Genomic DNA, 27,152 nt, shown 5'->3' with positions numbered 1-27,152 from the left:
GAGATGGGAGTACTAGACCACCTTACCTTTCTCCTGAGAAACCTGTACGAGGGTCAAGAAGCAACAGTAAGAACTGGACATGGAACAACCAATTGGTTCAAAATTGGGAAAGGAGTACGACAAAGCTGTATATTGTCGCCCTGCTTATTTAACTTATATGCAGAGTACATCATGGGAAACGCCGGGTTGGATGAATCACAGGTCGGAATTAAGATTACCGGGAGAATTATCAACAACCTCAGATACGCAGACGATACCACCCTAATGGCAGAAAGCGAAGAGGATCTAAAGTTCCTCTTGTTGAGGGTGAAAGAGGAGAGTGCAAAAGCTGGTTTGAAACTCAACATTAAAAAAACGAAGATCATGGCATCTGGCCCCATCGCTTCCTGGCATATAGAAGGGGAAGAAATGGAAGCAGTGGAATTTTATTTTCTTGGGCTCCAAGATCACCGCAGACGGTGACTGTAGCCATGAAATTAAAAGACGCTTGCTCCTTGGGAGGAAAGCTATGGCAAACCTAGACAGCATAATAAGAAGCAGAGACATCACCTTGCCGACAAAGGTCCGTCTAATCAAAGCTATGGTTTTCCCAGTAGTAATGTATGGCTGTGAGAGCTGGACTATAAGGAAGGCTGAGCACCGAAGAATTGATGCTTTCGAACTGTGGTGCTGGAGAAGACTCTTACGAGTCCCCTGGACTGCAAGGAGGTCAAATCAGCAATCCTAAAGGAAATCAATCTTGACTGCTCATTGGAAGGACAGATACTGAAACTGAAGCTCAAATATTTTGGCCACCTAATGCAAAGAGAAAACTCCCTGGAAAAGACCCTGATGCTGGGAAAGATTGAAGGCAAAAGGAGAAGGGGATGGCAGAGGATGAGATGGCTAGATAGCATCACCGATGCAATGAATATGGACTCGAGCACGCTCCGGGAGAGAGCGGAGGACAGGAAGGCCTGGCATGCTATGGTCCATGGGGTCACGAAGAGTCGGACATGACTTAACGACTGAACAACAACATGTCACAAATACTATAAAATGTAGGAGCCTAGAGTCTACTAAAGTTTCTCCCAAGCAGGAACCCCTATGTTGCTGGAATTAGGGCATACAGTGCAGATGATTTCCTAGCAGTGCTTGTCCCAGCCTCTCCAGGAGTAAACTATGCAGGAAAGGGTGAAACCATAGACAGAGTGTATCTAGAGGAAGATCACTGCAGTTTTAACACCAGTAGAATCTCTGCTGCAGATGCAAGGTCCTTACAAACAAATTTCACAATGTCCTCCTTATGAAGGAGTTTACTAGATTGCCAAATGTCATGTATGGGTTGGAATAACGTTGAGATTGGCTGCAGAAAGTGGATGCCTGCTCTGGGAAGGAGATCAGTGTACTTAGTACTGGAGCAATTTGTTTATTCAAAGCTTCAGATGTGCTGTTCCTTGTACAGAATGCCCAGCCTGCTCCTGTGCTCCCAATCAGAACAGCCATTGTAGAATTTCCTTCTAGGGAAATAATCTACGAAGTGACCAATGTGAGCATCAGACCCCCACTTCCTGAGTAACCTCTGCTCTGACTTAGCCCATACTTTCTTGGATAATGAGGAGAATTAACAATCTGAACATAGGCTCTGCTGATTCACTATCTCCTTGGCTATAACTCCTGCCTCTGCGCCATTCTCTTTGATTTTTCACTAACTTTCTTTACTTGTTTGTTTCTCTGCTCCTTAGAACACTTCTCTCAGTTCAAATTGAAATGATATATTTGTGATAAACAACACAAATTAATCAAAATGTTCTTAATCTGAGAGCATTTTCACATCTGACATTGCAAATGAAGGGTTGTTTTTGAGTCTCTCTTTCACTATATATATTAATGACTGGCCATCTTTACTATGGAAGAGAAAGTGGACGAGAGGCATTTTAATGTGGCTGAGCATTCAGGCCAATGTAGATTTGCCTGTTCAATTTGCAACTCCACTGAAGCAACAGCCACTGAAATCACCATGACATGTGAGAACACCATGCGTTTGAAACAATGTATGGTTCCCAGCAATGCAGAGAAAATCCTTCAGAGTTGTACTCATAGGGACACTTCACACTTTCAAATGAATGCGCATACACTGGGGATGGAGCCTGCTGCTGTAATCCCACCCTACCCCTTCCCGTACTTCCATATGAACATTTGTAAGGGGCTACAGTCTACTGAACTGCAAATAGAGTAGAGGCATGACCTGCTGATAAAATCCCACTCCCCTCACAAACATCACGTGCTCTACTCTGGTTGTCTAAAAGGGGCTAGAAGGTTAATTGTTCCAGACTGATTAATCCAGAACAAAAGGATGTCATGGACACAGTCATAGTTTTCTACAACCTAATAGGGGCAAGTCACTTTCCAGGGGTGCAGGAGGAGCACTTGCCCACCCTTGCTCCTCTAGCACCACCTGTGATCCTTCTTCAAGCTGTGTAGTCTAGGTTGTAGATGATATATCTGACAGCCCTTGTTCTTCCACTGTGTAAATATCTCCTAAATGTTTCATGAATTGTGACACATAGACAGCAGGATCAATTTTTCTGTTCCTTCACTGATTCTAGATGCTGCTGCTTCTAGGAGGAAGGAAAATTTAAAGAGAAGAGAGATAGTTTTGAAATAACCAGGTCCATGGTCATTCTAGTATCTTGTAGGAACAAGGCCCGCACCTCTGGCTGTCATTCCCCAGAATTCAGAGATGCAGCTGGATAAGAATGTTCCATTGCAACGTTTTTTATTAAGAAAGGTTAAGACCATAAAAAATCTATTCTAAGTATTGTCAGTATGACTGGGCTTAAGATTCTAGCTATTAACATCTGTGTGGCTCTGTTATCCCTGCCCTAATATTAGGCATCTTATTGCAGATACATTGTTTTAAAGCATACAGATAGATGATGAAAACGTTTTAAAGAGCCCATTAATTAATATGCATGGAAACATGTACATGAGTGACTATTTCAACTTAAAACATAAAGTTTTAAGTGGCTGTAGAACGTGGTAGAAGTCATATATGTATGAACCAAACAAGGAGATCAGTTTTTTTCTTGATGGTTTTTTGCACATGACCCAGCTAATTATGAAGTTTGAATTCCAAAGGTCCATTTTGACTAGAATTCTTATTAACAGTGGCTCACAAGGAGATCAAGATATGATGGAGAGTGCCATCTCTGCTTGTTTGTCTCCAGCATCTGGTTATCACAATTCGACTGCCTCTGAATAAGGAAGTTCAATAAGGAAGCTGTTTAGCTCTGTGGTAAAGCACATGCTTTGCATACAGAAGGCCCCAGCTCCATTCCTGGTATTGCCATTTAAATTGTCATATAGTAGGCGGTGGGAAAGATTTCCGTTGGAGAGCTGTGCCAGCCAGAGTAGACAATATTGGTTTACATGAAATAATAGTCTAACCTGGTATAAAGCCACTTCCTATATCTCTCCATACCAGCCATAATTAAAATCCCAACCAGTTGGTTACCCACAAACACAGTTTGCAGAGAAAAATCAAATCTAACAAAAGGTTTAACTTAACTAAGTGCGTTTATTGAAACATTCAAAGTGTTACATCTTTTATCTTTACAAAACTACTTTCAATACAATGCTCTTGGTATAAACTCCAGGGTAGCCACTGTAACATCCTTGGTGTGGTCCATCAACAATTTGAATCTTGAGGTTTGCCAGTGAGTGCACACAACATATGGCAATGTAGATCCCTTCATGATTTGTTTACAGGCCGTATGTTACTGGTATATCATTGTACTTTGGCCTGTGCCTGTGTTTATAAAGGTGTACAGAGACTTTTAAATGTTATTTTGTTAAATTTAACAGCTAGAGACTTCCTTTCTGAGCAGTAACTAAACTATGACTGGGTTACTTTTAACTGTGTCTCTTAATCCCTTCATGATTTGATTACAGGCCATATGTTACTGGCATATCATTGTACTTTGGCCTTTACCTCTGTTTACCTCTGTCTCTGTGTACAGAGACTTTTTTGTGTTCATATTTCATTTTGCTTCAATTTGCAATTAATTATATTTGTTCAACTATACTTGACATGTTTTGATATTAAAAATAAAAGTTTATAGTACATTGTTAGCCTAATTCTTAAAAAAAAAAAGAAAAAAAAGCTTTATGGACATAAATAAACTCCCAACTTTGAATTACAGTGAAAACCATTGTTATTCATGGAATCTGTGTGTCAACAGCTTTCCAATGAAGTGTGTTTCATGAGAATCAGTCAATGGGAAGGCAGTCAAAAAGGGATGACCAACTAACTCCCAACTTTGAACTCTCTATATAAGAAGATTCTTAAGCCTTTCATTATAAAGTTCCAATTCCTGCCCTGATCGTTTTAGATACCCCTCTTTGTACCTAAAACTGCCAATATCATCCTACCTTTGCATAAATCTATGATGTAACCACACTTAGAATACTGTGTACAGTGCATAGTTAAACTATGGAATTCGCTACCACAAGATGTAGTGATGGCCACCAATTTGGATCGTTTTAAAAGGGGGTTAGACAAATTTCTGGAGGAGAAGGCTATCAATGGCTACTAGTCCTGATAGCTATGTGCCACCTCCAGTATCAGAGGCAGTTTGCCTATGGACACCAGTCTCTGGGCAACATGGTCAAGAGGGTGCTGTTGTACTTGTGTCCTGCTCGCGGGTTCCCGGTCAATGGCTGGTTGGCCACTGTGTGAACAGAATGCTGGACTAGATGGACCCTTGGTCTGATCCAGCATGGCTCTTCTTATGTACCCCCATTGTGAAAACTGACTGTTTATTCTTACCCTCTGCTCTCAGTTTTCTCACAAATTACTAGTCCGTATAATGCACATACCTGTATAGTTCTGCACAACCACAAACACAAATTACTGATTTTTCCTTAGCAGTACTTATTCCTGAATATGTTTTAATACTGGTTCCCACCAATTGACCTGGGACAGAAGTTAGGCTGACTGGTATTTGATTTTCTGGAATTCTCCTGAGAATCGTACATTTTCCAGGCTGGCCAGTCCTTTGGTCCTGTTTCTTCAGTTGGTTACATCAAACTTCCGTTGGGCTGCAACTCTCATCATTCCCAACCAGCATGGCCAATGGTTCGGGGTGATGGGAGTTGTAGTGCAATACATCTGGAGGGCACCAGCTTGAGGAAGGCTGGTGTACACAGCCATGATCCCATACACTCAGAGCAGCAGAGGCAATACAACAGTAGGAGAAATAAAAGCTAATGGTACAACACCAATAGACATAGCTACAGTGCCCTGCAAAATCTGCCACCACCCACCAATAAGAGGTTGCTGTCTGAGATCCATATTCCTTAGCAGCTAGTAGCTTATACACTCCTGATGGCATATGTTGTGATTGGTTGTGGGGTTACTTACAATTCTGTCCTCCATTGTGGCTCTGAGGGTAACAAGGGAGGGGACAGTCATCTAGGGCTAGGGCCATCCATTGACTTGAACAGGAATGTGTGTGCCACGTTTTTTTCCATGTGTAATAGAATGCTGGCAATGGGGGCAGAACAAACTTGTAGGAGGGCGTAAGATTCTAGCAAAGTCCCTCTCCTCCCCTGACACACTCCTTCTCCACCCCATTGTGTGGGTCATATTAGAATTCTGCCAGCCGTACCATACTACTGTAGCCCATTGCTGCCCCTGACAGCCATGATGATCTTGCTATACTAGTCTACATATTTTTCTGGAGGATAAGGCTATCAGTGGCTACTACTCATGGTGGCTATACGCTACTTCCAGTATCAAAGGCAGTATGCCTATGTACACCTGTTTGCTGGGGAACACGTAGCAGTGATTCTATCCTCACCCAATTGGGTGACTTGAGGATATGGTTGTGCTGTAATTCTCGGAATTACAGGCAGGTGGAATGTAGCCCTTGGAGTGCAAGACCAAAACTTAAAAAGAAAGCTCCAACTTGGAAGAACCATAATATTAGAAGGATGTAGCGCTAATAGATTCACTGGGTTAGTGCAAACAAGCCATTAGCTTGTAATATAACTTGCTCTTTTATTGGGGGGGGGGTCACCCTCGCCTTCACAGTTGCTTTATTGCCTCTGCCCCCAAAATTTCTGAGGAGTAAAAGAAACTTTGTATCTCTCCATGTCAGTATTTCTGCGACAGAAGGGAAAGACAGAAGTAATACTGCAATGTAATGGTGATCTAAACCAGCTTCTTAAAAATTAATTGTGAAATTTGTGAAATTCAGTTTGAACATCTGTAGCTGCCAGTCCTGAAGGCCACAGCCCATGGGTGACTTGTTCTAATCTAATCTTAGAACTGCATGCTAGTTGCCTCCTGGGGATTGAAGGACAAAGCACTTTCTCACACATAGAGAACAATATGGTTGGAAATAGAAGTTCTAAGGGAAACACAAAGTTCCCAACCCTTGCAGGAGAGAATTGGTGGGCAGGAATTTTTTAACCCTTCCACTGCCTGCCAACAGTGGAGCTCTAAGGGCAAAACTTCAGGGCCATGTCCTGGGCCCCACTGAGGAAGGCCACTTATGCATTGCCAAAAAAGAGGAATTCCATCACACAAAAAGAGGACACCAATTTGCATGTGCAAATGTATATGCAAGGTGTGCACATTTAGAAATAATAACTGTAATTTAAAAAGAAAGACGGTACATCTCACCATAGTGGAGAAAGCTAACCAGGTCACTTGTGTGCCTGCTCAGTCTGCTGTCCAGGTGCTAAGCGAAATCATCCTTCTAGCAGAAATGCAGGGCAGCTGGAGCGTGGAGGTGAAGATCGCCTCTGCTGTCCTCCCACCCTGCATTGGATACTCGACAGCCTCTGAGTTTGGAGGCTGCTGGGAATCCACATAAGATTGAATCCTAAGCCTCTTAAACCAAGCTACTAGGAGGTTTTCAACTATTCTAAGGGAATTGGTAGCAGCAGAAAAGGGTCAGCTTGTGGAACTCTGAATTATAGTGGCAGAGAGTTCCTTAGGCCCTGAAATATAAGCATTTGCTAAAAATAAGAAATGTAATAGGTGGAACTGCCCAGCAAAGGAGCTGTTTCTCCATGGGTGATGGCAGTGTTGGGGACAGAAAATCCCCCATAGGTGGTGATAGCAGTGGGATAGGAAATCCTCCATAACTGGTTTTTAATCATTTTCCTCCTAGCCAGAAATGAGCCATGCTGAATAAAAATAGGCCAGGGTGGGTGACATTTGCATGACAGCATTGGCAGGCAGGGTAAGGTGGTTTGCAGGAAGGGGCAGAGAACCTGACCCATCTCTGGAAAAACTCCTGCCTGAGACCCTGGAGAACTACTGCCAGTCAGTGTTGACAATACTGGGCTAGATGGTCCCATGGTCTGACTTAGTATAAGGCAACTTACTGTGTCCCTGTGTCTGTATCCCCTGCTTCTCCAGGTAGGGTGAGGAAACAATCCTCCTATGTTCCTTGCTCTTTCCGTCCCGTTATTTATTCAAACACTTCAGTTCCCCTTTTGGTCAAGCAGACCCACACACACATGCACAGACAAACACACAAGGTGGCTAGCAGTATGCAAACAAAACAATAAAATAGCCCTGGAAATGAATACAGCATAGAACACCAAGCCAAAAACAAAGAAACAAGTAGACCTAAAATGTCCAACATTTCAAAAGCTAAAAAGTCAAAACAGTCAGTTTCATTAAGCCCTAAGACTTGCTGGAAGAGCCAAATCATTTCTGCACACTGGGAACCAAGCTCAACAGACACAGGACTGGGACCACCTATCCTTTTCCACACTGACAGCAAGGCATACCTATTTGTTAATGAGGTTATGGTCACAGGATAGATACGGATTAGAATTGTTACAGCCTTTTATGCTTACATAGTTTTACATCAGTCCTCAGCTGCATCCACATAACATATCCTACAAGGATTTTTCTATGCAATTTTTATTTCTTAAAATATTCAAATCTAGCTATCTATTTGGAAGCTATCAATGTCATCCTGTTTTACAAGGGGAGGGGCAGTTTGTTCTTCAACCAGGTAACTGACATGCATCAGCAAGCACACAGCTGTATACTCTCTGTTGCTTTCTCATAAATGTTTTTACTGTCAAAACCGCCTCTGTTTCCCATATTTTTCATGCACTGACAAACATTTTGTTTCTGGTCTTCTCTTCAGAACAAACCGTCGGAGACCAAAATGGTGGTAGAGAAGTCCACAACACCATCTGTGGCAAAGCTAGCAGGAAAATTCCAAGATCAGCTATCACTTTCTGGAAAGGAGGTTAGGTACAATTCAATCACAAAGTGGTTTATATTTATCTAAAACACACCTCCATAAACCAAAATGAAAATCATGTTAAATGCATGCATGCTCATGACCTATTGATCACACAAAGGCAGTTTATTTATCTGTTTTAAATTTCTGTTCTAGAGTTGTTACTGGATATAATCCATGGTCCATAACTAAATTGTCTTTTGTGGCAAATGCCATTGACACCAAAGAGCCTGTACAAGATTAATGAAATCTTGAATGCTAGTCAACAAAAGTGTGGGGATGTGCAGGGAATGCTGTAACTAGAGCTGGCCTTGTTATAATCTTCTGGCACACTTCCAACTGGTGAGATTTCAAGGGTTCCAGTCCTTACCCCAAGTTTAATTTCCTTTAAATGAGGTCACTGGATACTTTTTGTAATATTTGCATTCATTTAAAAATATACAGGTTAAGCATAAGTGGAGGTTTCACAGTTTAAACCCACTCTAACTGACATTGCACCCCCACAATGGGGGTGGGGGGGCTACCCAGCTCCTTCACAAGAAATCATCAGCTCTGACCTGATTTGGTTGATTCACCTGCAACTACCAAGCTGCTTTTTTACACAGAATAGCCTCCCTAACCTGGTGCCCTCCAGATGTTTTTGACTACGAGCCCTGTCATCCTTGACCAGTGGCCATGGTGGCTGGGGTTGATAGGAGTTGTGGTCCAGAACATCTGGAGAGCTCCAGTTTGGGGAAGGCGGACAACAGACTGAATTAGCACATTCCACATCTGGGAGCAGAGGGAGGGGGCCATGAACTTTGAATCCCAAATGGCTCTCTCCTTCCAGAAGTGTCCAGGTATTGCCAGCAATCTCCATAACAAAAAGGCACTTGGACACTCTGGCAGGACCATTAAGTAGGCCTCCAGCAGTCCTATGGGTTTGACCAGTTTAGCATACACACTCCTACAATCAAGAATCACTGAGCTGAGAGAGCCATTTAGTCCTACCCCAATCTTGGAGATCTCAAGGGAACGTTTTGTGCAAAGACAGGCATGATAAAGGACAAAGAAGGCAGGGACCTAACAGAAGCAGATGAGATTAAGAATAGGTGGAAAGAATACACAGAAGAGCTATACAGGAAAGATCTTAATGTCCCTGATAGCCATGATAGTGCGGTCACTGAACTTGAGCCCGACATCCTCGAGAGTGAAGTCAAGTGGGCCTTAGGAAGCATTAGTAACAACAAAGCTAGCGGAGATGACAGTATTCCAGCTGAGCTATTTAAAATCCTAAAAGATGATGCTGTTAAAGTGCTGCACTCAATATGCCAACAAATCTGGAACACTCAACAGTGGCCACAAGACTGGAAAAGGTCAGTTTACATTCCAATTCCAAAGAAGGGCAACGCCAAAGAGTGTTCAAACTACCGCACAATTGCGCTCATTTCACATGCCAGCAAGGTGATGCTCAAAATCCTACAAGCTAGGCTTCAGCAGTATGCGAACCGAGAACTACCGGAAGTACAAGCTGGGTTTCGAAGAGGCAGAGGAACTAGAGATCAAATCGCCAACGTTCGCTGGATCATGGAGAAAGCAAGAGAATTCCAGAAAAACGTCTATTTCTGCTTCATTGACTATGCTAAAGCCTTTGATTGTGTGGATCACAACAAACTGTGGCAAATTCTTAAAGTGATGGGAGTACCAGACCACCTTATCTGTCTCCTGAGAAACCTGTACGAGGGTCAAGAAGCAACAGTAAGAACCAGACATGGAACAACCGAGTGGTTAAAAATTGGGAAAGGAGTACGACAAGGCTGCATATTGTCACCCTGCTTATTTAACTTATATGCAGAGTACATCATGAGAAATGCCGGGATGGATGAATCACAGGTCGGAATTAAGATTGCCGGGAGAATTATCAACAACCTCCGATATGCAGACGATACCACCCTAATGGCAGAAAGTGAAGAGGATCTAAAGAGCCTCTTGTTGAGGGTGAAAGAGGAGAGTGCAAAAGCTGGTTTGAAACTCAACATTAAAAAAACTAAGATCATGGCATCTGGCCCCATCATTTCCTGGCATATAGAAGGGGAAGAAATGGAAGCAGTGACAGATTTTACTTTCTTGGGCTCCAAGATCACCGCAGACGGTGACTGTAGCCATGAAATTAAAAGACGCTTGCTCCTTGGGAGGAAAGCTATGGCAAACCTAGACAGCATAGTAATAAGCAGAGACATCACCTTGCCGACAAAGGTCCATCTAATCAAAGCTATGGTTTTCCCAGTATGGCTGTGAGAGCTGGACTATAAGGAAGGCTGAGCGCCGAAGAATTGATGCTTTCGAACTGTGGTGCTGGAGAAGACTCTTACGAGTCCCCTGGACTGCAAGGAGGTCACATCAGTCAATCCTAAAGGAAATCAACCCTGAGTGCTCATTGGAAGGACAGATACTGAAACTGAAGCTCAAATATTTTGGCCACCTAATGTGAAGAGAAAACTCTCTGGAAAAGACCCTGATGCTGGGAAAGATTGAAGGCAAAAGGAGAAGGGGACGGCAGAGGATGAGATGGCTAGATAGCATCACCGATGCAATGAATATGAACTTGAGCAAAAATAGAAATGCAGTCTGGTCATGCTTTGTCTGAGGGAATAAAGACCCTCAGGGTGTTGAATAATCAGGAACCACCGTTGCAGATTTCCTTACTATGTTTTGAATGTATGTTGTTTTCTAAAAACGGCACACTGAAGTGTAGACAAATATCAAAACAGAGTGTTTTCATTAGCTGCTCAGTGGCATTATTGTTAACTTCATGTGTCTGATGGAGTTAGTTGTTCCCTAGAAATTGCAGTTCCCCTGCAGCAAGGAAGGAATGGTACTTTCACAAGTGATACTAAAAATACGTTGAAGCAGTATGCCAATTTAGACAATACAGTAAGCGTGAACAGCCACTTTTAAATTACATGAATGCACAATGTAGCTCTTTCATTCAGTTTACAGATACAAGAAATGCAAATCCTATTTTTGTAAACACTTGTGAAATTGCCCATGTGCCACTCCTCTTGTGCCATATTGCTACTACAGACTAGCACAACTAGTCTTCTAAAACTTGTTAACATAACTTTACATGCCTTATGAACAACTGAGCAAGGCACATTCAGTTGATTGATGTTGCTCTCAAGTAGCTCTTCTGTATAATTACAAACCGTCCATGCATGATGGTCAGAAATGATCAAGGACTTTCTTGCTTTGTGCCCCTTTATTTTATATTAATGAATGGACCTGGCTTTGCACGGGTTGGAATTGCCCTGCATCCTTCAAGCAAACTTACATGGCTGTCAGAGATGGACACGCTGTGCCCACCCCACCTGAGTGAAGCCATCCCCACTGGCACCTCCAGGCATGGCCCCTGCCATAATACACCCCTACAGCTCCCTGAGGGAGGGGTATACCCACTCTATTCCCCTGAGGAGGGGCTGCCCCACAGCAGGGAGAAGGGGGCAGGCATAAAATATGTCACTTGCCTACTAATCTCCCCTGGCTTCAAACTGTATGGACTGCAAAGTTATGCTATGTGCTGGTTAGGGAACTCTGCTTCTAGTGGTTGAAGATGTTACTGCAGTCTTCTACCACATGGACACATTTAAATTAATAAAATTAATTAATATGTTTTAGAAACAAAACACATCCCTAGGATGCCCTTAGGATGTATGCCAGGCTTCAGGTATCTAGGTTTCACAGTCTTGGCGCTATGCACTGATGGACAGACAGACAGAGAAGACAGGCATACATTGATTGATTGATTGCATTTATACCCCGTCTTTTTTTCCCTCTTGCAAGGAACCCAAGGCGGCTTACATTATCCTCCTCCTCTCCATTTTATCCTCACAACAACAACCCTGTGAGGTGGGTTGGGCTGAGAGTGTGTGACTGGCCCAAAGTCACCCAGTGAGCTTCCATGGCCGAGTGGGGACTAGAACCTGGATCTCCCAGCTCCTAGTCCAACACTCTTGCCACTACACCACACTGGCACACTACATATATATACACACACACACTTTTATTATTACAGAAGATTGGGTATGGCTACCTGATCTCACATGAGAGATACTTGAACTCCAGCTCTCCATATAATCAGCTATTTATTTTGAAATTAGAATTATATGTTGGTGCAAAAGTCCTTCTCCTCTCCTAAGAGCTTGAACCTGACATTGCTGGGAAACTAACCAATAAATGAGGATGGTCTTGTTTGGCTTCACTTTATTCTAAAAAGTTTCCAAATATTACACCAAAGGCAGGATTGAACTTTTGGCAGTCAAGATGGCCAGCTTTACTGTTAAATACATTTGACAGTGCTACATTACCTGCTGCTGAAACACTTAAAATATAGGTGGGGGTCAGTCACTACCCAGTTGGGTTGGGGGACACCTCAACCTGCTGCTGAAGCATTCAGATGAGAACAGAAAATGATGGAGGATCAAAAGGGGCATATAGTAGCCTTTTCAGAATAGTGGGATATTGCATTATTTCCTCTGAATCAGGCCTTACAGACCTTCTGTAAGACCTGATTCAAGGGAAATAATGCAATATCCACTTTCAAGAAATGGAAGGTGAGGGGATAACCATGCTGCAGTTTCCCTCTTTGCCTTTGTTTAAAAGCTAGATCTTGTGCACTCCAGTACACATGAGGAAGAAGCACTCACTCTGCAAAGGGGAAATCTCACATTGCAGATTAAAACTGGGCTACTCTCAGAACAAAGTGTGGAGGTGCCCTTTTGGTGGTTTCCTCTCTGCAGTGCGTCTAGCTGAAGTCTCTCTCTTGAAGATTTGCTGTTGGGACAGGAAGTGGGTGAACTCAGTAAACAGACTTTCCATGCTTTGTCTTGAGATACAGTTCCTGTATGGGAAGAGAGCTGGCTGGGTCACTTGTTCTTAGTGACATTACACAGCAACAACTAAAAGGTCGCCCCACCACCACCATGAAATTAGCTTGCTGGAAAAGAATGATTGGGGGAAAACCAGGAGTGAAAGGGCTTCTGAGCTTGGTACTGGTACTGATCACATGTTCCTGGGTTAAGCATGCGCTCAGAGGCACCCTGTCCCTTAATTCTTAGCATACGTCCACCTGCCTGTGCCACTATTTCATTGCCTGTGGGTTTTGGCATTTTTCTTATGGATCAGCCCAACTGTCTTTGTTTTATATTTTGCATCAGGCTACAGTGGTGGATCTCACAGTTGTAGTAAGAAACAAAGTAGATCTGCAACCCTGACGCCTGCCCATCGCTAGCATACAGGGTACTGTTTAACATATTCCCGTGACACATACTGCAAAGCACTTAGCAGTACCACAGTGATCCTGCTGGGTGGGGGGGAAAATTGCATATTCATAGTAACAAAGAAAAGGAAGCCAAAATCTTGATTATCCCTTTTTGTGTGGGGAGGGTCTAAAAGAATGGCAAAGCCTTGGGATTCTAGTACAGGAAAGTTATTAGAGCTTTCCTAAGTAAGTAGTAACTTCTCAAGACCTCTCCCCAAACATCTCTGTTGTAGGTCCTTCCTTAGCACTAATGTTGTATGTTTCCATTTGAATTTCCTTCCTTCCTCTTCTGTCACTTGATAAGCTGTTTCTCTGTTTTTAGATACCAGCCACTAAACCAACCCGTAGAAAGCCACCATGTTCTCTTCCCCTCCAGCCAGAGCTTGGCCAGAATGGTGAGCTAGTAAGTATCAATATTTTGAGGGAATTGTTGTTTTTTTCCCTTTTATAAGAGATTTTAGCAATGAAGGACTGAATGACCCAAAGGTTAGTGTGACGGGCTGATTAGCATGAGTATCGGGTTCATTCAGGTGCTCTCTGATGTATTTCCTATGTCACCCTACAGCCCAATGCCATCCTTCAGTGATCTACTACTGGAGTATGCAAGATTAGCCTTAGGAGTCACCACAGTGATGCACAGGAACAGTCAGAGCCCTCCTTCTACCACTGGGCCATGATTCCATCCATATCAGCTATTGGTCCTGCTGAGCCATTGCTTGCCTTCTGCCATGGCACAGCTGTGTTGTGGAAATACACCTGCAGCATCACTAGTGGGAGCAAGACACCTTCCAGCTCATCCCATGCCCCAGTAGGAATGAAGCTAGTGGCAGCTGCATAGTTAGGGCTGATGGAAGTGGAAGTCAAAACATCTGGAAGAAACCACATTGGGGAAGGGTGCAGTATAGTTACAAACTGCTGTACAATACAGAAAGTCATGGAAAAGTTTGTTGCTTTTCCTATTTTTTGCCACCAAAAGGTCAATGGAGAACATAGGCAGATGGGGACATTTCTCTCAAACGTCTCGCAGGAAACCAGCATGTGGCATAATTCTTTCTGCTGTCCAAAGTGCAAGAGATGGAGTAGGATAGAAGAAGATGAACAGAAAGGGCCAAGAAAACAAAACAACCAAGAATATGCGGCACCTTGAAGTCTAATAAATGTATTATGGCATAAGCTTTCATGGACTATAGTCCATTTCATTGGCTGCATGAGGCGTTAGGATAAGTTGGTAGTGTGTGTGCGCGCGCGTGTGTGTATGGGGGAGGAGAGAGAAAATTGTAAGCAGAATTGTAATGGGAAATGTACAAACTGTAACAATTATGTTAAAGCTTACGTGTATATAAAATTAAGCATAGTGACCATTTGCAAGGCAGTGTTGATCATAAACGTAGAGCAGTGGAGGAGATGGATGTTCCTTTCATGGAGGGGCACTTAAGAGGCATGGGTGGGAGCCATATAAAGTGTCATAGCTTGTTAGAGTAGTGGCTAGCAAATCCTTGCAGCTGACAGGGACCAGCATGAGCCTTTGCCCAGGCACTTAACATACTCCCAGAACAGTTCTTCCTCCAAGTATGGAGGAAGCTGCTTATTTATCTGGACAACACCCATGTATGTCTCTCACTTCCATGGATCTCCTCCATACGTGATATATAAATCCCACATGCTGGGTGGATCTGTTTTGCCATCTTTTTTGGACAGGGCCGTTTGTTGAATGTTAACCTATTTAATAATCTTCCCCTTTGATTTTCTTTCCTCACTTCATTCTGGGTCCTGGATTTGAAAGGGAAGTTCGTGTGCAATATATGTAAAACACGGGTGAAAACAATATATTTTCAGACAAGCTTATTTAAAGACTCACACAAACCTTTCTCTTCTGGACTGGTAGGCTTCACTTTCCATCTTATAAATGAGGAGCATTTCAGATAATAGCCTCCTCTATGTTTGCAGTGTTTAAATCATCAGTTGATGGATGGGAGAACCTGTTCTCCAAAGAGGCTAACTGTAGGTTTATGTTGCCTAAAGCTACAGAGTGAGTCAGTGACAGACCTATGAACACAGTGTACTCTTGTAAACATTACATACTCCCTAGCACTGATACATTTGTAGGGAAGGAAATAAATGTCCTAATCCCTATAAAGGAGCATGAACAATAGTATTTATATAAAATGTTTTTTCTAAGTGCTCAGATAACTTCACATAAGGCTTTTTTATATGAGGTTTTTAATCTGCCACTTTACTGAGGCTTCTGCTTCTGGATTCTTTGTTGGATTAAGATCGGCTCCTTTATACATGTTTTCCTTGGGGTTTTTCTCTCTCTGCCTTTGTATATGTTCCATTACACAACCACTAAGTGGTGCTGTGTTATAGTGGAATTGCGGAAACACACCAGGGTTGCATGCCACCATTCAGGATATACCAGACTTTCCTCATTAGAAAAAACTCCTGCTAAAATGGTCGCAAAGCACCAGAGAGGCCCTGGTGTAAAGCACCCACAAACCACCACATGTGAGTAATCATGAGCGCACAATAAATGCCTCATGTAGAAAGGCTCATACATCACGTCAGTGATCTTACAACAACAGCATAAAGTAGTGTAGTCGTATTATCTCCATATTTCATTTGAGGGGGCTAAGAGACAGTAGCTCATAGACAAACTGAGATTTGAAATAGGAACTTTCTAGCTCACCGCTTGTCTTCTTAATCACTAAACTGCCCCATGCAAAGAGAAAGGCAGCTCTGGGGATGAGGCAGTGTACAATATGCTCCATAGATCCTCCACCTCAGAAGAGGCATTATATGGCATTGCCCTTAGTTTACCCTGCATGCAGAACACTGAAAATAGAAGAGACAAGTGGGACATGCAACAAAATGTTGCAGTGTGGGGTGTTCCTGTTCAGGGTTCCAGCCAGCCATACCATCTTCCAGAATACTTCATTCCATTCCCCTCCTCCCATCAGTTCCCCATTTCTGTTTTTCCCAACGGACACTAAGCGTTCTATGGCCAATGAGCACGCTTTGGAATTTAGGGGCCACTGAGCAAGTTGCCTTCAATGCCTGCCCTCTGGTGGTGCCTGGGCCTCCCAGCAGTGCCTGCCCTGCCACTTAATAATTGGTGGGCAGGCTGGCTAGCTGTCCACCCATGGCAGTGGTACCAAGCAGATCTCTAGCGCCACATGACATGCCTGTAATCATGGTGCCAACACTGGAAAGACACTGGCCCCACCCACTGATGTGCATACATTAGGGTGGGCCCAGCACCATTCTGATGGTGGTGCCAGCATGTGCAGGTGCTAGGCAATCTGTCTCCTGCCCCCACTAGTCCAGGGCAGCCAACAGGAACTGGGAGAGGAGTGACGTGGTTATAGTAGTAATCAGAGCCCCCCATCCCACAGGGACCTGCCATCCCCCCAGTCCCTTGTGACTCCCAGCTGAACTACATCAGCTGTGGTAAAGGCAGCAGTTCGGCAGTGGTGATGGGCCTTGTCCCCAACATCTGCACAAAGATATTACATGCTGGCACCAGGTCAGGTTTTTACCTAGAGATTTTTTGCACTTCTGCAGCCCTTTGGATTCCCCTGAGCATACTGGCACCTCCCTCTTGTTTCTCAGTGGCTCCATTTGGACTACAATCAGTGTTGGCACTCACCAGCTGAGTTCACTATTAGAAGAATTTATTATTTATTCATTTCATTTCTATACCGCCCAATAGTCAAAGCTCTCTGGGCGGTTCACAAAAATTAAAACCAAGGAGCACACAATGAAACAATTTAAAATATATAGAATTATATAGAATATAAAATAACCACAATATAACAATACAACCACAATAAAACCTAGCAGCAGTGCAGGAATTTAAAATACAGATTTAAAACAGCAAAGCTAAAAGTCTAGAAAGCTAAAATGCTAAAATGCCTGGGGAAATAAAAAGGTCTTCACCTGGCGCTGGAAAGAATACAATGTAGGTGCCAGGCGAACCTCACTAGGGAGCTCATTCCACAGCCGGGGTGCCACAGCAGAAAAGGCCCTCCTCCTAGTAGCCACCCGCCTTACTTCCTTTGGCAGGGGCTCAGGGAGGAGGGCCGCTGAGGATGATCTTACGGTCTGGACAGGCACATATGGGAGGAGGCGATCCTTCAGATAACCTGGCCCCAAGCTGTTAAGGGCTTTGAATGTTAATACCAGCACTTTGAATCGGGCCCGGAAATGGACTGGAAGAAGAGATTTGGAGTTGGGGGTGGGCAAAAAATGGCCTCTTTTTTCAAGATTTCCAGTTCATTTTTTCTTCAACTTTTTCCATCCCTCATGCACCCAGCCTTACGATGCAGTAAATTATCTGCTTCAAACATCTCTTACTTCTCTTCCTCCAGAAGCCACCTCGAAATGCATCTTATCCAGTAAGGGTAAAGGTCAAAAGCTCTCCCCTGATTGAAAAACTCCAGGTAAGATGCGATTGCATCTAGTGGCCTTTTATCATTTCCCTTATGCTTTAATTAAAAAAAAATCTGCATGGTATTTTGCTTCTCTCAGTAACACCTAGTTTATGATAGTTGTCCAAGGTGATAGCATCTGTTTCTGTCCTAGCTCATGCTGCTGGCATTGTGAAAATAGCCCTAGCGTTCCTGTACAAAAGCATCCTAGGACCCCAGCAATATGAGCTTCCACATATCAGTGTTCTGTTAATGTCATTCAGGACTTTCAACTCCTTAACAACAGCAACATCACAACCACATGTTTTTTTTCCTGTGGTATTTTCTGTGGTCATTGGGATTAAAACTAAGGAAGGTTTCACAACACTGGTAGCTTAGAGTGTTCTCTAGACAAGGATGGATAGGATAGAGAGGTTTAAATCGAATATTGTTATGGCTTTGTTGACAACCTCTCTCAGGCCAAGTCACTGGAGATATATTCTCTTGGCTGAGATGCTGGAAAATCTATAAAGCTTCCTCTGACACAAGAATAGTCTTTGGATCCAGCTATTTGGGAAGGGCAACTCTTCTGTCATATCTTCTCCTCCACAGATTGTTGACAATGTCACTGGGAGATAATTCAGCTGGTGAAACAAATGTTTTAAGATCAAGGGCTCCCTCCTGTGGTCATGGTTAACAACAATAATTTCCAAATAGTGGCTATCACTATTTATCACTGGAGGTTATCTTTCAGGTTATCACTGAAGCCTCCCAGGATAGGGTTAACAGGATGGTGAGCAGCAGGTCTTTTTTCTTTTCTTTTTCACACAAGGGGCCAACCACAGGGACCTACAGGTCATAGTGAAGTGAGTCATGAGTGGGACCTGCAACAAAATGTTGCAGTGTGGAGTGCTCCTGTTCAGGGTTCCAGCCAGCCAGCCATGCCAACATCCAGGATACTCCATTTGATCCCCTCCCCCGATTTTCCATCCACTCCATAACAGTTAGTTAGCATTCCATGCCCGCTAGAAATGCTCAGTCCGCAACCGGGCTGTTTCGAGTCTGCCCTGGCGGTGGCTGCTGCTGCTTATTGTTGTTGTTGTTGTTCTTGTTGTTAAAGAGATGTTTTGTATTTCTGCTTGGGTTTCCCCAAGCCTGCTGATACGTCCTTCTTGTATGTGGATAGTACCATTTTTAAACTCAGAGAACTGATCTGGCTCTTAATACATATGATTATCTAAGTAAATGTTTAGGAATCTCCATGTTCATGTATTATTAAATGTGATCCATTTCTAAAACAAACTCTGGTGATAGATGGGGTGATAATAAGGAAAGATTTTAAATCTTGGGAAAGAAGTGGAAAACAATAATTCTGTGTGTGCGTGTGTGTGTGTTTCTTTGCAGGCCAATCTGGCATTTTCTCCAGCTTCCCTGCTGCCAGGAGCTTCTCCCAAAAGTCCCGGCCTAAAAGTAATGGCCTCTCCATTTAACAGCCCACCATCCACGCCTGTCAGTCCGCACTCTCATTCAAGTGAACCAGATGAGACACCAGTCAGCTTTGATCAGCCACCAGAGGGCACTCATCTTCAGTTTTACAACAAGGTACTCCAGAGGCAGCAACTAATTTTTAGGCACCTCTTAAAGACTCATCTTTTCACCCAAGCCTTCAGTGAACTACTGTGCTCCCAATTAGTCTGCTTATTAATTATTTTGTTTTTAGCTTTGGTTTTAAATATTTTAAACATTTTAACTGATGAGGTTTTGGATTTATTATGATGTATTTTGATCACTTTGTAAACCACTCAGATATCTTTTGATACTGTAAGCAGTATAAACGTTGATGATGATATGTGGGTTTCCCAATGCAGAAGACAGCTTCATAGTTAAGAAAGGACACTATGAGAGAAAAAAGAAAGAAAAAAGGCTGCTGAGAAAGTATAAAAGAAAGAGAGGGAAATCCTCACAATTTAGCATCATCAACATATGAAAATCAAACTGAAGTAAGATATACAACTTTCAAACTCATCACAATGCATTTAGATCAAGTGACAGTTAAGTGAACCAATCCGAGTCTATGGGCAAACCCATCACACGAGCGAGCTAACACTATTGGCATGCACTCAAGGTCTCTTACTCTAGCACAGCATAATTTGTGTTAGCGGAGTGACATCATTGGATACTGCCCTGTGAGTCCTTGACCTATATTTATAAAAAGATAACTGGCAAGCTCTGTTGACTGGAGGATCAATCCCTTTTATGGAGCAGTAGCTAATATTCTTCTCAAAGAGCTATTGTCTTAGTTTTTTTAAAGAAAAAAAAGAAATGATACTTGAGCTGCATTCTGTGTCCTTCATAGAATATTGCCACCAAGAATGTGCACACTGACAAGGCTAAATAATTTTTTTAAGAGTCTGGAATGTTACAAGATTATTTGGATTTGGCTGGCAAATGTGTAGCCATGCTGAACAAAGTTCCGCAGACTTGAGTCTCCAGAATTACATACAGCATCATACAAAAATTGAGCTTATAGTCTATGAATGTGGAATTGAAATATTTTCACTTTCCTTCATCTGTGTACATCTTGTGTGAATCAATATTCCCTTTTCCGTTGACTTAGGTTTCTATGTATCCTTGCCTGTCTTCCTGCCTTGCTTCTGTCTCCTACTGGGTTATTCTACCCTCTCTACACTTCCTTGCTTTGTCTTTGCCAATTGCCTATGCTCATCTGCCTTCTTTCCCTGATATTCCTATCTAGATTTCTCCAGCCTCCCAGCACTTCTAACATTCTCTTGTGTTTCCTCTCTTCCACTGTGGCCAAACTGCTGCTTTGGACTTGATCTGCCTGGACTTTGATCTGCATGACCCTTTTGTGCATACTTGCTTTTGGGGACCGGATGCTAAAGCCACAAAATACCAGTCATAAAGACCTTCCTTGCCAAAGCTACCAATACTTCAGATTCCTGACCATACCAACAGAGTGTATGGGAAAAAAACAGGCTAAGCTATAATAGCAAAGAGAGAGAAGGTCTGGAGTTCCCAATTTCACAAATAATAATCTGCTCACTTAAAAAACAAAAACACTTCTACATGGACCTCCAAGTGGTCTCCCATCCACATTTCCAATCAGGTTTTCATCTCCTTAACTTCAACAATGCTGCATCATCAAGTGCTCTCAGACCACTCATTGGCCCCACTCTACACTTGAAATCATTCCTTCTTTCAGTTAATGCAATATCAAAAATAAAACGAAGAGCTTTCCATGCTAATTCTTTTCTCAGTCATAAGCAGGAAGTGGATGATCCAGGACTCTTCAGCCCAAATTCTGTATTTTAACAGATATAAACATAAAATAACATTCACACATAATGGTGGGATAATAATCCCAATGTTCAAAAGGACCAGAGGGTCATATTTTTAAAATGTTTAATTAAAAAAAATACATCAACACATCCAAGAAAAACAAAAAACAAAATAAAATCAGCAACTCAATTTAATCACTTCAGCACTTGACTCAGATATCAGGGGTACTTCCAGAGAAGGCTTTTATGGTGCCACTGCCCAGCCTCATTCACAGAATTTTACAGGGAGTCCAGACATTGTCATCTTCAATTTGCAACCCTTCCATGTTTTCCCACCTCTTCTAACTTTTCTTTTACCACAGATAATCTAGTAAGAAAGGAACAACAGAATAGCTGCACAATGCCTTCTCTTTGGTAGTGCTCGGTGCCCTCCTTCTAGAGGACCCTAGGATGTTGGCAAGAGCTTACTGTTTTAATTTTGAGGCTAGCATAGAGAGAAAAGATACTGGTAGTGGTTCTCTGCCAGTCAGGAATAAAAGAATAATAAAATATATTGCTCCTACTTTAAATAACATGCCCAATAATGAATAATTGTCAGATGGAATTTTTAATTTTCCAATAATCTCAAGTTACTATTTTCCCCTGCAACATCCAACATTCCCCCGCCAGAAAGAGTTATTTGAAGTTTTCTCATTTCCACCTTGAATTGAACAACAGGCTACTGTAAATAGGCTGGAGTGTCTTCAGAATGCATTAATGAATGAAATGGATTAGGCAGTTAAGGCTGACCTGATTGAATTGCTTGAAACCATGGCGAAGCACCCGGGAGCACATACAGAAAGGGTCTCCTTTGTCATCCATATAAGCCTCATTGCCCCATCTGCCAGTATTCACACACACACACACACACACACACACACACACCTATTCACTACTCCTATTATGTGATAAGGTACAATCATATGTTCTCTCTTATGAAAGGGTAGGTGATGCCAAATGTAAAAAAGAACTAGTATATGTCTAACAGTCTTAGTATTTGTCTTACAGTCTAGGCATGAAGGCATTTCTGTTAGGTGTCTTTGCTGACTTTGCAACATTGCTGTACTTTGTCATTTTCAATCATAGCTTTATCCACTTTCAGGTACGGACACGAGGATCAATGAAACGCAGACCACCCTCTAGAAGATTTCGAAAGTCACAGTCAGAATATGGAGATGACCTAGATTTAGGGGTAACAGTTTCACCTCAGGAAAATGGTGCCAAGGATGAGGATGGCATATTCACGGACAAGAATAAGGCTACAAAGCCAGTATCTCACCCTTTAGATGACATAGACCACCATGAGAAACAAAACTGTACAGCATCTGATGAAAAATCCCCATCAGATCCAGGGTCCAGTAGAACAGAAAGCAGAGAGTGGGGGGGAGGAACAGAAGAAGTGACATTATGCAAAGACAGCAAAGAAGAGAAGCCACACCAGAATCTTTCAGAGAAAAAGCCATGTGAGAACACCAAGGAAGACAAAGAGAACAGCCCAGGTCTTGATACTGAAAAGGATACAAAAAGAAGGTCACGGAAGAGCACTTTGGGGGATAGGGAGGATGATAATGCTTCTGACCAGGAAAAAAACTATAAAGGAGAGAAGGGGGGTAAATTAAGTGAGAGTGAAGACACACAGCAAGTATCAGACACACAAGACAATGGGAATTCACAGCCTGCAGGAGACACAGAAGCTGATGTGAACACCAGAGGGTGATGCCAATATAATCACTGCATACATAGTATATGGGAAACAGAGGTTACGGCAGGGTTCCCACTACAGTGCTTGCTTATGAATGAGCTTATGAATGAATGAGCTCTCCCTTAAATGAAAATCCCAATGATACTAGTGTTATCCCCTTTCTTTGGCAATTCTTAGGCTTTTATTGTGGCAGATCTGGTCATCTCTGATGGAAGATAGCCTGATACAGACAAGGCTTCTCAGGCTGGTGACAAACCAAGAAGAATGGCATAGAAAATCCTACCATGTTAAGCTGAGGAATGTAATGGTTGCTGAGGCTTTTCAGCATTGTTCAAATGGAAAGAACTATAATGCATATTAGTTACATTTTCTGATTAAAGTCGACATTTCCAACCTCTTGTGGCCTGTCAGCTGTAACTATGCTGCATGCGTATCAATTACATGGTCACCCACAGAACCACACAAAACAATCCCTTCTCCTTAAGTTAGTGACTATGAAATAATCCATATGTGTGGTAAAGGAAAATTTCCATTTGCTAGAATAACAGTTGTACTCATATTCTTCGGCTTTTCTAGGTTTGCTCTTAACCACAGGGAGACACTCTGGGTGTTTTCACACATGAATATTACATTGACTTTGGTCTCTGATGCTGTTTTTCTGAATGTATGGAGTAGAAACAGGAAAAGAGGTATTTGTTATATGAATGAGCCTTCTGGCCAGTGTAGGCTTTTTACATTTGTTTTCTTTACAGACCTGACACAAGAGCTGCTTTAAACCTCACATGTGAAAATACCCTGTATCTTGCAAAGATCTGCCCTTCCTTTCAGGAGGCAGGATCCAATGGAGTCCTTTTCGCAGGCAGCCTAGGCCCGCTGGCCCCCAGTGTGTTCATGGTTTGTGCGCGTGCACCCTACCACTGGCAGCTGCAATGTAGCACTTCTGGAGGCAAGTGCTGAAACAAGCGGAAACGCTTGTTTCTGGAAGGGGAACAACCTGCCCCTTCCAGAAATGAGCATTTCTGCTCGTTTCGGTGCTTGACCCTGGAAGTACTACATCATGGCTGCCAGCAGTAGGGGCTGCGCATGCACCAGGGCCAATGGGCCTGGGCCACCGGCACAAGGTCACCATTGGATACTGCCCAAGAAGTCTTGCTAATTTCGTGAATGCACAGCCTAATATCTTAGGAATGTAGTAGGTTGCCTTACAGCAAGTCGGACCATTATTCCATCTAATATTGATTTATTACTGCATTTATATCCCACCTTTTTTCCTCTTGCAAGGAACCCAAGGCGGCTTACGTTATCCTCCTCCTCTCCATTTTATCCTCACAACAACAACCCTGTGAGGTAGGTTGGGCTGAGAGTGTGTGACTGGCCCAAAGTCACCCAGTGAGCTTCCATGGCCGAGTGGGGACTAGAACCCGGATCTCCCAGCTCCTAGTCCAACACTCTTGCCACTACACCACACTGGCTCTGAATGAATATCTGGCTCTGAATGAATATTCTAATTGAATATCTTCTACAATAACTGACTGCAGCTCTCAGGGTTTCAGACAGGGGTCTTTCCCTGCCCTACCTGGAGATGTGGGGAATTGAGCCTAGGACCTAACATGTGCAAAGCATGTGCTCCACCACTGAGCTATGGCCCCTCCTTGTTTCATAGTCTTGTAATTGGAAACGGATTCTAACAGGTTTGAACTAGTCAAAGGATTAATGGCTGATGTATCAAATGGCAGCACGGGAGAGAAAACACGTCATCAGTAAATTAGTGAGGAACAACTTTAAAACATTTAAACTTACTGTTCTCTTGTGCATTTCTGAAATTAACACATTTCTGCTTGGTGTGGTTGATGGATGAAAATGTGTACCTATTTATATAGGGAACATAGCGCAAACTAATTGGCTGCTGTATTGGCATGCCTAATTCTGCAGATATTGCCCCTGTATTACAGACATCACTAGGAAGATGCAAGGCAAGCATGTGCCATAACAGCTGGCTTTTGTCTACACATTGTGCTGGTGAGATGTTTATCTATGTACATCTGTAGATGTTTATCTATGTACATTGTGGTGGAACAGCTCTAACTGGCCGGGGAATCATTGTACTGCTGCCCATAGTAACTAAGTAGGAAGGTATGACTAGTAAGGTTCCCAAACAGTGACTTTTCCAGCTGGGCTTCAGCAGACAGAAAGCATCCTTATTCAAGGAGCTGGATCATCTTTTCTTGCTGGGCTTTTTGTATTAGTCTGATAAAGCACTTACCATAAACACTAAGCCTAATATTGAATGGATTCCCCTTGGAAACAGCATTAGTGATGCTACAGCCCCAATATTCTGATGGTGAGCGGTGCCAGTCTGAGAAGATAGCACACTTATAGACTGTCACCAGTGCCAGATGCCCATGTGGTTCATGCATTGGCTGGTAGTGAACATGGGATTGCTTTTTATCCCTTCCAAAAGGCTCTTCCAGGCAGAGGCTTCCCATATAATTGCTGGTTTAGAATGTTAGCACTAAAATAGAAGTCATGAAATGGTATGTACATCAAAGAGGTACCAAGCTGCATAGGATTTGCACATTATATAAGAATTGCTTTGCTGATCAGGGAAAAGGTCCATCTAGATTCTGTCCAACACTCTGTTTCTAGCAATGGCCAGCTAGATGCCCCGTGAATTTCTCAACTAAGGCATGATAGAGACAATTGTTTCTTGTTGTTTGTTCCAAGAATATGGTAATCAAAGATATACAGCTTCTGAACGTGGAGGTTCTATATTTTGGTTATTATGGATAACAGTAAATCTATTTTATATGTATAGGTAAGTAATTTGTGCTAATGGACATCACAGCATTCTGCAACAATGAGTTCCATATGTTAGTTATGAGTTGTGTACAAGCAGGTTTCTTTGTTTCTCCTGCAAGCTACTGCCTATTTATTTTATTAGATGGCCCAGACTTCTAGCATCTTCAGATAGAGAATAAATTTTCTGTCTGTTCTTTGCCATATATATATATATATATATATATATTCCACCCATGTGGATGACCCACTGTTTTGTTCACTGCTCTTCTACTGTATTATAGCAATGGATGGACTGACTGAATCTTTTTCTTTCTTTTTTTGATACAGTACTCAAAATAGCCACACTGCTGACTATGCCCATGGCAAAGTCAAAGACTTGACACAGAGAGAGTTTTTGTGGTAACCATCTGTCTTAGTAAGACTTTGGGTTTGTCTGTCATGTTTCTCTGGGTGAAAGCAAGGTCAATATATCCTCTCCTTATTTTGCTGCAAAAGCCAGGGCAGAGATTCAGACTTGCCCAGCATCTCAGTCCCACTTTTGATCTCACGAACTGAATCCAGAGGAAAAACAGTTGTCAAAATACTTGGAGCTGGTTTCCTTGAAGGAATGTTCCAGAAGGTATGCCTACTTAGGGCCTAATTGGGGGCCACTCCAGTTTTATTATTAGGATGAACTCTCTCTTGATCATCTCTTTTAGGATTAGCCAAAGTCCTTGAAAGAATTAAACTTATTCATGGCAGCTTGTATTTGCCATGTCACAGTGTCACCAACGGGTCACACGGAAACTTCAGGAAGACAATGGAGCCACAAGCTATCCTCAATATGCCTTTCTGATATTGCCACTGGTGGCCCACATTTTATTAATGTTGGGTCTCTGCTTATTTCATAAGTAGCCTTTATTGTAGCCGACTGTGAATGTTCTTGATAGCAGTACAGCTTTGCTCCCAAATATGGAGTCTAGGACTATTAAATAGCACTGTTTCCAGGGTCATTGTTTACAAATATAGCTGAGTTCTAATTTTTTTTTTTACATCTGTTTTAGAGTAAAAGCTGCCCCTATAAAAACGGTGCCTTTTATCTTCCTGTAGCTACCTTTCCTGTGACAAAGGCTGTGCTTTAACAGCTACATCAGGCATACATTCAAAAAGTGTATGCATTTCTTAGCACAGGGATTCATGAGGAAATCTACACCTTGTGAATGTCTGCCTGTCATATGGCTGCTTTATACTGAACCAGACCATTGTTCCATCTAGCCCGGTACTGGCTGCTCTGACTGGTGACAGCAGCTCTACAGGATCTCGGGTAGAGAGAGACCTTCTCTAGTATTGCCAACTGAGAATCTTTAACTGGAG

At 42.7% G+C, this 27,152-nt stretch overlaps 1 protein-coding gene across 1 annotated transcript in view; it reads left to right on the top strand.

The window, feature by feature from the left end:
- RCSD1 (RCSD domain containing 1) overlaps window positions 1-23,398 on the top strand; it is a 44,939-nt gene extending 21,541 nt beyond the window's left edge. The window contains exons 2-6 of the mRNA XM_084843411.1: window positions 8,160-8,264; window positions 13,877-13,957; window positions 17,922-17,993; window positions 19,365-19,562; window positions 22,401-23,398. Coding sequence (XP_084699537.1) covers window positions 8,160-8,264; window positions 13,877-13,957; window positions 17,922-17,993; window positions 19,365-19,562; window positions 22,401-23,015 — 1,071 coding nt within the window. The 3' untranslated portion in view covers window positions 23,016-23,398. The remainder of the gene's footprint in view (window positions 1-8,159; window positions 8,265-13,876; window positions 13,958-17,921; window positions 17,994-19,364; window positions 19,563-22,400) is intronic.
- The last annotated feature ends 3,754 nt before the right edge of the window (window positions 23,399-27,152 follow it).

This window comes from Heloderma suspectum, chromosome 3 (assembly GCF_057233095.1).
Source record: "Heloderma suspectum isolate Gila_16-S chromosome 3, 16-S_ref, whole genome shotgun sequence".
Taxonomy (NCBI): Eukaryota; Metazoa; Chordata; class Lepidosauria; order Squamata; family Helodermatidae; genus Heloderma; species Heloderma suspectum.
The sequence above is the reverse complement of the archived record's forward strand: the minus strand, read 5'-3'. Positions and strand labels throughout refer to the sequence as shown.